Raw genomic sequence first — 11,498 nt, 5'->3', positions numbered from 1 at the left:
TAATTGTTGCATTGGCTTGGCACACATAAGTGCTAATTAAGATTTGTCAACAAACGAAAAGATAGTTCACTACAGACGCGTCAGGTCAGGCACGTCCGCTCTTGATCTTCGTCTCGTCAGAGAAGCCGGTGACGCAAGTAATATAATTTGTGTAGTGTTATTCCAAAAGTTCTATTTCGGATTCGCGCACCCACCCACAACACAGTGAATCGACTCGCGGTGCACGAGTGGACGTCCCTGAAGAAATTTTGACAAAATCAGTGAATTTATGAAAAATTTAAATTAATATCAGTGTCAAGTTTGAATTGGCAGAACATGACAGTCTAAAATGAAGCGAAACGTGAGTAAACGTCGCGATATGCGATGCAGATTGGAATATGAATAGTGATTGTTGGTAACATTGATTACATCGTGTTGCCAACAATCTAAATGTTATGTTTACGCTCAACTAAATTCGCATTTAATGCTCTTCGTGGAATCTGGCTTTCAGTTTAAATTGCGGCCCAGTTAATATTACTTATTATTCAAGCAGCTGTGGCCAGCGGCTTCGTACGTGTCAGTATTCTCAATTCCAACTCTTAGTTCAGTTAACCGAGACTCATTTCTTTAGATCTGCGTGATAAGGGTTAAGCTTAGAGATGGGTAAGTGCTAATAATCCGATTAATAGCAATTGGCTAATAACGGATTAAAAGCAGTTATTAGCCATAAATAGCCAATAATAGCCGATTTCAGATAGTAACCCTGCTATTAATGTTATACTAATGATTAAACATATCCCTTCATAGTTTACAAATTTAACACTTGAAATTTGGAAGGGACGTAGCTTAGGTACCGTAGAGGTGCATTAAGAAAGGAATACCCGAAATTCCCACGGGCACGGGAATTAGCCGGAAAATCCTTTTGTATGAAAAATCTAAACCATGTAAGATAGACGCTTGAAATTTGGCATGCAGGTACCTTAGTAAACTCAAAGCTTAGTTACAAGAGAATATTGCAAACTTCCCACGGGAACGGGAGTTAGCGGGAAAAAACATTTGTATGAAAAAATCTAAACCACGTAAGATAGACGCTTGGAATTTGGCATGCAGGTACCTTAGTAAACTCAAAGCTTAATTATAAGAGGATATTGAAAAATTCCCACGAGAACAGGAGTTAGCGGGAAAAAACAGTTGTATAAAAAAATCTAAACCACGTAAGATAGACGCTTGAAATTTGGCATGCAGGTACCTTAGTAAACTCAAAGCTTAGTTACAAGAGGATATTGCAAAATTCCCACGAGAACGGGAGTTAGCGGGAAAAAACATTTGTATGAAAAAATCTAAACCACGTTAAAAGGAGAAACTGACTGACTTAGTGACATATCAACGCACAGCCTAAACGGCTAAACGTATGCACTTGAAATTTGGAAGGGACGTAGCTTAGGTACCGTAAAGGTGCACTAAGAAAGGAATTCCCTAAATTCCCACGGGAACGGGAATTAGCGGGAAATCCTTTGGTATGAAAAATCTAAACCGCTTAAGTTAGACGCCTGAAATTTGGCATGTAGGTACCTTAGTAAATTGAAAGCTTAGGTACAACAAGGAATTCCCGAAATTCCCACGGCAACGGGAATTATTGGGAAAATCCTTTTGTATGAAAAATCTAAACCGCTTAAGTTAGACGCTTGAAATTTGGCATGCAGGTACCTTAGTAAACTTAAAGCTTAGTTACAACAGGATATTGCAAAATTCCCACGGGAACGGGAGTTAGCGGTAAAAAACATTTGTATGAAAAAATCTAAACCGCGTAAGATAGATGAAGGGGGTAAAACGGGATCCTCGCGTACGAAGTCGCGGGAACGTGAAGGAACGTAAGGAACCTACATGCCAAATTTCAAGCGACTGACTTAAGCGGTTTAGATTTTTCATACAAAAGGATTTTCCCGCTAATTCCCGTTCCCTTGGGAATTTCGGTAATTCCTTTCTTAGTGCACCTCTACGGTAATTAAGCTACCTACGTCCCTTCCTTTCGAGTGCCTACGTTTAGCCGTTTAGGCTGTGCGTTGATCTGTCACTAAGCCAGTCAGTTTCTCCTTTTATATATTTAGATTCTTTTTTAACTACAATGTCGTTTATATAAATTACATTGATGTTTTTTTAGTTCTTTTTTGTTTCTTTGAGTAATATTTGATTTTAATATTGATTTGATTTTAAAGGTGGAAGAAAAAACGTAAGAAACTATTAATAGCAGGGTTACTAGCCAATGGATGGCTATTAATGGCTATTAATAGATAATAATCAGTTATTATCCAAACTAGCTGGCTACAAACCCATCTCTAGTTAAGCTACAACAACTACCAAACATTATAAAAATACAAGAACGTTCATATCCATAGGATAAATCTAATTAGGTAGTAAAATGATTAGTCTACATTATTCCTAAGTAGATCCAGAAACTTAATTGTATTTCTTTCTAATAGTCATTATACAACATCACACTGCCTTTAAAGATGACATAATGCCATAATAATGAGTGCAGTAGTCAATAATGGGTAAAATTTAATATGAATTTAGTATAAAACTCGCTCCGATTGAAACTGTGGTTAACTTTCCTCCTACGTTTGCCCCCAATTCCATTCTACCACTTTATTTCGATCGGCCTTGGAAGTATTTCCAGCGTTAGATTTTCACATAATTTATATTTTTGCGTATAATACTTTTGTTTGAATATGTAATATTTTTATGCTACTATGCGAACTCATTATCATTAACAAACGTTTAACATCTTCCGTTGAAGATACAGCACTAGTTATCTGTTTTTCTTAAGTTAGAAGATAAAATTCTCAAACTTTACTTTTAATGTTCCGCAGTAACCGCCGTTTATAGCTTTAAGAGCTCACATCACAAGTCACAAGCTAACTTTGGTATTTAAATAGTAAATACATTAAAAGTTATGGAAAGAATCATTAATAACTCTTTTTTTTTGACATCTTGAAAGATTTATCGCTTCTGCTAAATTGCCTTTTTGTTTTGAACCTCTCCGTGTATGGCAGAGTGCGTCGTCTGTAGACAAACGAACTGCTTACAATCAAAGGCGCGTCAGGAAACGTCGTCAACGTTCTTATAACGGACAATGAACTTGCCTGACAAAGCAAGACTCTTGTCTGGTCCATGATGGACTGGTATTTTCCAATATTCTGTAATTTTCGGAGACAGTTCTTTGCTCTAAAAATTTTCATTTGAAGTTGAATGTCATTTGTTTTATCACTGATCTCTAAAGTTTAAAACATAAATAAAAAGTGAAGAACCACAGGTTTCGTTCTTTAAAAATAGGCTCTAAATTACAGAACCTGACGAAATGAAGGAAATATTTTAATCAGGATTTCACGTGCGGATGATATTGCCGGAACTCCATAAATACGATAAATATAAAAACATTCTGAGCAGAAGTAATTTTTATTCACGTGTAAGCCAGAAAGTAAATAAATTAAATCCCATTATGAGCAAAAGTGTTGTCGCGTATAATGGACTCGGGTAATTCTCCATAATATGGCGATTTCATTAATCATACTTGTAAGGACCGCTGAAGAAAAGTTTATTTTGTAAAAAAAAAAATTGCTATTGTATGTCACTGTACACATTTTATTGTTTTGACTTGGTAATTTAGTTTTAGATAACGTCCAAAATGTTAAGTGATTCTGCACAAAATGTTAATTTTACTTAAATATTTAAAAAAAAGTTGGCATTCAGCTTTGTAACTTTTAGTTAAATCTACATTGTTTCCAAATTTTACTAAGGGTTGAATGCCTTGTCGGCTCCCGAAGCTTCTAGTGGAGTTCAAAGCGCAGGCGCGTTTGGAAGTTTCTGGAATCTAAAATGAGCCTTATTGATTCGCTGTTCTATTGCCGCTTTTCTTTCTAACAAAACTTGTAGGGGCGGCGTGTATTCCGCAATGGAGCATGTCCATAGAAAAGGTCCGCGACCGAAACTCCCCGAGAGAGATCTCGAACGTTCGCGTGCTTTCGAGAAGCATCGGGTCGGCGCGCAACCCACCGGCTGTATAAATACAGTTGGCGGCCGCCGACCGCCGCAGTATAAATCCAGAAACGATACCGAGCGATTGTTCGACGAGACAGTTATCAGTATTATCGTGTGCATACACGCTACTTAGTGAGTGGACTGTTGTAATCTGTGATATATTCAGTGAATTAGGATTAAGTTATGGAATCTCCAGTTGTAGTTGACAAACCACCTGAATACCACGGGAACGCGAGGGAACATGAGGTAGGTAACATTGGAGTGTTATTGAAACAATATAAACTTAAAGTTAACTAGAAAATGCAGAAAACTTTTTATTGAAGAAAAATTTATAAAAGAGCTTTTCAAAATTTTTAATAACTTACCTATAGATTTTATATTTACTTCGGTTTAGTTTTAAAACAACAATTTGCAATGTAATTTTAATTTTGAAAACTTTCTTACCACCTCTTTATTGAAAAAGAAAAAATGATTGATTTTCCATTTTCTTTTTTTCCTTACAAGTTGATTCATTGAAAATTGAAACAGTTTTGTGCATTTTCCGCTATAATAAAAGTAGAAATACTCAATATATTTTACTATGTGAAGCGTTGAGGCTAATGATAGCTATTTAGAGGTAATGAGGTGTCTGTCAAATTATGGCCATTAGAATATTTCCCTTGTTAAACTCTGGAAACCAGCCAGGTGGAAGCATGGTCATTGCGAGGCCGTGCCTTATTGTTTATATTTACCACTTGATAAACGCGACTCATTTCTACTTCTGATTCATCCAAACTATTTCAAATCTCTTCTGAGTTTGACAGATTTACTATTATAATAATTTTATCGGTGTGGTGAAACGTTTTGGAGCTGATGGAAGCGCTCTTTTCCTTTTTTTTTCTCTCAGGACTCAATTCTTCTGACTACTCCCCATGTTCTTGAGTCTTAAAAATTGATTAAATTGATCATCAGTTTTTTGATTGTTTAGATTCTTAGCCAATTTGAGATCTGCCCAACTCTGATCTTGACTACTTGGAGTTTTGAAGTAAAGCAATCCCAATAAGGACGATCAAACTCCTAGTTTACACAATCAATAAATCATTCCAAATGTGTAAGCATTTGTGTAGGTCTGCAAACTGTATAGCATGTAAACAGTTTTGACGTCACGTGCGCAAGAGTCGCGTTGAGTCACCCCAGACGCTGAACGCGGCGCAACGGCCGAAATGCCATTTATAGACGTTAGTAGACCTTAAAATAATATAAATTAAAAGGTGCAGTTAACGTCCGTTACATAAAGTTTTATGAGAGTAAAAAAATAAACCTTGAAGATTTATTATTTTAACAGTATGAGTGATTTTGAAAAGAGAATAACAAAATTGTTGAATACTTCAGAACACAACAATTAAGATAACAATGAGGAAATAGGTACAATGAAAAGGAATTTATGAAAACAATTAACAAAAGCATCCAGTAGCTACATTTGTTAGAATGACTAATCCCAATAAACAATTGCTTTACGATATCACTTTGAAAGAGCAAAATTGCTGCAAATCAATTAGAAAAATAAAGCAGAGTCATGATCCCTAAATGAAAAATATGATAATAGAATAGAAGCAACCCATCTTATAATAAATTGCCTATGATTTACCTACTTCAAAACATCTTTCAGACGCTGGCGCCCGTGAGTTTTCGCTAATGATAACAACTCCCATCTGCTTTCACTCCCAAGTGCATTCCAGCCTAAATTCTGTTCCTTTGCGGAACTTATCCATACACTTCGGGTTCGATAGCGCTCTTTGAAATACTGCACACCGAATTTGCTACCTGCTTCTAATAATAACTTTCAACCTTTTGGGAGATTCTTCAGACACTTGGCTGTTTGCTTCTTCATAAACAATAATGCCACATTTTTCCACCTTTGCCAAGTTCAGGGCCGTTTGGCCGGTTTGCTAAAATCCGTCCTCTCGTAAATCCGCGACTTGTAAACATTGGCCATAATATTAGCCGGTGATGTCACCCCAGTATTTATCTTAGATGGCAAAATACATACCGCGTACATAAACGAACATATTATTATAGGTGATTCTAAAGGTGTGTGTCATATGACACCTACACCAGCTGGCTCTGATGCAAATATGGTTTTCAGTTTAGTCTTTCGGATGACGGTGACTACTTTGTCTTTATTAGTAAATCCGAGATTACTGGACTTCTCGACATTCTTAAAAAGGATCGATATGTCTAACTTCCTGTGAATTAATTAATAGGTCAGTTTCAAAATAGGTAAAAACGTGTTTTCCTACGCAAATGTTTCTTCACAGAGGCTTTGTTCTTGAATATAGATGGGTGCATTAGTCTCGGCTGCGTCTTTCCAAGGATAAAAAAAATTATCAATTTGAAATCTTCCAACTTCGGACCGTTTTTGTTGATTTTTTGTGCACTCACGCGATTCTGCGTAAGGGTTTCATATTGAAGCAGCTAATCAAACCACATATAGTTATTGTTATAGTAATAGAACACGGGTCGTTGACACCAGTTGCGTCAGATGAATCAACGGTGGTACGTGCGGTTAATATTAATCGTTTGTTTTTAGCTTCGCCTGAACTTTTACATGCCTATTCAGCACATCAATCATTTGAAATTATTTCGAGGGTTTTATTCCTTTCAACGATATTTAGTTCATATAAATTCCAGTGAATGAAATCCATAACGATGTTATCCGTTTCATGAATGGTCAGAGTTCCTGAAATGTTGTGACTTCGTTCCAAAGAGTCACGATACGGTGCACGTGCCTCTTGTATTATTGTTATTGCACGTTTTTCCGACGAAACGTCCTCTTCGTTCGCGATTGTATGACGCAACGCGATCGGTTTTTGTTCACCTCTGCCCACCTCGGTGATGATGATGTCATCTTGTAAATACATCGGTCTGCCTAAAGTTTATGTAACTCGTATGTGACTTTTTCTATGTTAATTTAATTCGCGTGGATTCGATTGGTCTCGTAATTCTTATTCGCATTTGGATTCCTATTTGCATTTGGATTTGGGTGTTTGCACTTTCTGCCGGATTTGTCTATTTTTATAGGCATGCTAGAACTGGGTTAGTGGCAGTATAAATATGCAAAGTTCTGTAATTCATGTGGGAATCACTTTTTTTATTGGAAGTCTTTCATTGAGTATACATTTTTGATAGGAATTGTTTTTAGTTTCATTTTATATACTCGACTCTTCTTATTAACTCAACGACCAACTTGCTTTAAAATGTTACATTTATTTTCTAGTAGTCTGAAGCTTAAATCGATTTGCGCAGTTGTAAGGTGAACGTACTCTGCAAAGTTACCATGTTTGCCTGAGACGGCAAAAACTGGCAAAAACTTACGCCTACACAACACAATGTCAAAACACAACTGCGATGGATGCATATTAAAGTATTTCTTCTCGAATAATTTGTTTGATGTATCAGGTTTAAAAAAATAAACACCAGTTAGCGATCAGAGCATTAACGATGCAACTGTCAATCGTGCTGCGCGCACGCTATATTTGCGTGATCACGAATTCCTGATTGTTTGAATACCTATTTAAATTTTTATCGGACCTTGCGCTTTACCTTTAAAATTGTCTTATCTATCTGGCACCCGAAACGTTTTACTACAATTTCGTGAATAATTATAACGAGTTTATTCGTCGTCAACACACGAAAGTCGCGACAGTGAGGTCGCCGGGGCGTCCTTGCCGTATATGGCGAACTCTTCGCGTAAGTACTTTGTATGAGCGCCACTTGCGCGGCTACATCCGCGTCTGGATATCGAAGAAATCGATGCATTTTTACTTTTCATTTCCTGTTTTGTGAATGACACTTTTTTGCTAAGATTACGAACTGTCTTCTTTGTTTGAGGCTATTACTGACCACGTCACATGCATAAAGGTACAATTCCAATTCCGCAGATTTCATAGAGTTTTGCAGTTTGCGGTCTGCGGCCCGTCTTGGAATTGTACCTTAATGTGTTACCTAATAACGGTCACAGACATAAGCGTACCCAGGGTTGGGCAACTGCCCCCCTGGAATTCGCTTTGAAGAAGCTAAGTCAAACTATCTGAACTAAATCTGACCCCCCCTAAGCCAGAAGCTGGTTACGCCCATGGTCACAGACATGTTTGAAAATTTGAAATGCACAAAACTGTCGTTAGCTTCTAAGAAACAATTTCAAAAATATTTGCGAAACCCGTAAATGGGAAATCTTAATCGCAAAGAGCGAGAAAAACTCACTTAAAACGCATCCTTACACTTATCCCCAACATAATTCTTCTTCTTCCTGATGAGGATCGCGACCACAGATAGTGTTCCTCCACAGACTGCGGTCATAAGCTGTGTGGACTGTGGACCGCACGATGCAAACCCCAGCATAATACTTATCTTTTTACCTTCCAATGCTGACGTCGACTCGTCCTGTCCACAGCGCGGCTTCCCGTTTGATGAGGAGGAGGGCTCGGGCGCGTGGAGCGAGCTCGCGGCGCGGCACCCAGACATAGCGGCGCGCCTGCGCCAGCGGCCCGCCACCTGGGCGCGCAAGCGGCGGCCCTCCAGCCAGGACGCCACAGAAGGTAACATAACACTTCTTTAAAACATTCGCCTCTTACTAGGTGGACCGACGATCTGGTAATGGTCGCGGGAAGAGCCTGGATGCGGGCAGCGCAGGACTGTCATCATCATCATCATCATTTCAGCCACAGGACGTCCACTGCTGAACATAGGCCTCCCCCAATGCTTTCCATGTTGATCGATTGGTAGCGGCCTGCGTCCAGCGCTTCCCTGCTACCTTTACGATGTCGTCGGTCCACCTTGTAGGTGGACGTCCCACGCAGGACCGTGCATTGTGGAAAACCTTGGAGGAGGCCTTTGTCCAGCAGTGGACGTCATTTGGCTGTAACGAACGAAACGCTCGCGACCAAACATATGGAATCACTCTAGTTGTTCCGAGCGATCGCAAGAATAGACACATACATAGTCAATCTGTTCTAAAAATTACTCGGAACCAAACACAACGGGGTGATTCCATATTTTTGCCCATAAGTATAATAAGTAATATAAGCAGCAGCAATATAACAAGCAATGTCATTACCATTCAAGGTTGCGTTATCAGGATATAATTAATCGAAACCTCTCACTTTTAACACGAGCAAACTAGGTTTAGTTTGCTAATTGAATCGTTGACAGATTGACCATTAATAGCTAAATTACATTCATCTGTTATTGTAATACTTAAAACGTTAACTAAAGTCTTAGAAATCACATCAGTGCCAACAGACTCACTGATCGGGGCGTTTCACCTTCGCAGGTTGTGTAACCAAACGTTCCCTCGTTGCAGATTTCGGCGAGAGCTTCGGCGGCTTCGACAGATTCCCCTTCGACGACATCCCGCCAGAGTTCAGGGAGCACTTCCCTACACACTGGAACCGCAGGTACAGCGCGCGCGACGAGCCCCCGCCGCCCGCGGCCCCGCCCGCACCCCCCTCCCCGCAACACAGCAGCGCCGCCACACAGACCGAGCCCGCCCCCTCCCCAGCCCCCGCCGCCCCCTCGTCCCACCTGCCGCAGTACGGGCTCCGCAACACCGTCGACCTCGGCCAGAGGAGCGCCGCCGACCCCAGCCTGGTTGATGCGGACGACCGGGGCCAACGGTCCATGTCCGCACCTCCCGACGGCTACGCGCACGACCAGAACAACCCCAGCATGAGCTCGCCCAACCACCCGGAGCACGCGGAGCCGCAGCCCTCCAACGTGCGCCACATCCCCATCTTCGTGGAGGGCCGCGACGAGCCCGTCATCAACAAGTCGGCGCACTTCGGCGAGCCCAAGCCGGCCTACGCGCCGCCGCCGCAGCCGACAGCGCACAACTACGCCGACTTCGACGACGGCCCCGCCTTCCACGCGCCGCCGAACTTCTCGCGGGCGTTCGGCACCCCCTTCAACAAAGGCTTCCGGCAGGGCCCGCAGCCTTTCGTCCAGCAGAAGGTGTACCCGCAGACCGCTTTCGCGCGCGGCGCCTCCCCGCAGCGTTCGCAGTCGCCGAAGCCGCAGCCGCAACCAGATGAACACTATGTGAAGGTGCCCGTGCACCACGAGCACGCGCCGCCCAGACCGGAGCCCCAGCCGCGGCCGCAACCGCAACCGCAACAACAGCAGCAGCAGCAGAAGCCCGCGCCGCAGCAGCAGGCGCCGCCGAAGCAACCCACGCCGCCGCCGCAGCCCAAACCGCAGCCTCCCTCCGCGAACGACCCCATAACCCAGATCCTTAGCATTCAAACTGACGTCCTCAACCTGATGTCCGAAGTGGAAAACTTCACCGGTACCAAAAAAGACAAGAGATATTTATTCCTAGATGAGATGCTGACGAGGAATCTCATTAAGTTAGACAATATTGAAACGGAGGGCAAGGAGAACATCAGGCAGGCCCGGAAGGAGGCGATCAAATGTATTCAAAAGTGTATAGCGGTTTTAGAGGCGAAAGCGGAAAAGGGGAGCAACGCGGCGGCAAGCCAGGACGTAGTTATGAATGAAAACGCCGAGCTGGCCGACCCGGTCGCGGTGAACGGCGCGGAGGTCGAGATGAAGGACGCGCCGGCCGAGCAGGTAACGACCGAGCAGAAGGAGGAGGCGCACAGTACACAGTCACAACAAGAGATTAAAGATACCAAACCCCAGGAGGAGAAAGTGGAGGCGGCTGAGGTCCCCGCCGCGCAGGTCGCCGCGGAGCCCCAGGCCGCCGACACGCGGCCCGAGGACAAGGCCCCCGAACAAAACGCGGAGCAGAAGGACCAGGAGACGACAGATAAAAAAACTAGCCCCAAAAAGGGTGGCAAAAACGTAAAAAAGAGAGATAAGAGTAAGGATAATAAAGAAAAGGATAGCAATAAGGAACAGACGGAGAAGAAAGAGACGGAAGCCACGATGCAAGTGGACGCGACGGGCGACGCGGCCGTGGCGATGGAGCTGGACGGTGCTGCTAGTCAATAGTTTAGCTTTGCCTTAGTGAATGAATTACTCGATGTAGATACGCGTATATCCGCCGCACGGGGCCACTCTGCCTTCTTTCCTCTTCGTGTTGATTCTCTGTGCGTAAATAACACAAGTGTTGACATATTATAGTGTTTATGTTTGTACAATTTACGTTTTTAATATTAAAACAAGATATGTAAAGGAATTTGTTGTCCTTCAGGATTTGGAATGGTCTCCTCTTATTTAAATCCTAATATTTAATTAATTTATTGTTTATCATACTTGATAACAACATTTTCGTAATAAATATTGAGTCCACAAAAAAGGTTCTGTTATTTTCTTCATTTCCCTCTGTTACTAGGGCTACTGAAATGAAAAATAATACTGGAATAATATTGAATTTAATCAGTTCAGCTTACGAATTAAAAATACAAAAATCATACAACTAAAAAGATGGCGATTACTAAGATAGCTTACATTGATAATATAATAATAATTTCATTAAAATA

General features: G+C 41.6%; 1 protein-coding gene across 2 annotated transcripts; it reads left to right on the top strand.

The window, feature by feature from the left end:
* Positions 1 to 200: 200 nt before the first annotated feature.
* On the top strand, positions 201 to 11,287 carry stv (BAG domain-containing protein starvin). Of its 2 annotated transcripts, none has more exons than XM_028306841.1 (3): positions 201 to 340; positions 8,450 to 8,594; positions 9,359 to 11,287. In XM_028306841.1, exons 1-3 carry the CDS (start codon positions 329 to 331, stop codon positions 11,005 to 11,007), a joined length of 1,806 nt encoding a protein of 601 aa, XP_028162642.1. In that variant the 5' UTR covers positions 201 to 328; the 3' UTR covers positions 11,008 to 11,287. The 2 variants fall into 2 exon arrangements, with proteins under 2 accessions (XP_028162642.1, XP_028162641.1); XM_028306840.1 differs by lacking the exon at positions 201 to 340 and adding an exon at positions 4,049 to 4,263.
* The last annotated feature ends 211 nt before the right edge of the window (positions 11,288 to 11,498 follow it).

This window comes from Ostrinia furnacalis, unplaced genomic scaffold (assembly GCF_004193835.3).
Source record: "Ostrinia furnacalis isolate ACB-3 unplaced genomic scaffold, ASM419383v2 OfSCF2049, whole genome shotgun sequence".
In the NCBI taxonomy this organism is placed as follows: Eukaryota; Metazoa; Arthropoda; class Insecta; order Lepidoptera; family Crambidae; genus Ostrinia; species Ostrinia furnacalis.
Note: the sequence above shows the minus strand (reverse complement) of the source record. Positions and strands in the feature narration are given on the sequence as shown.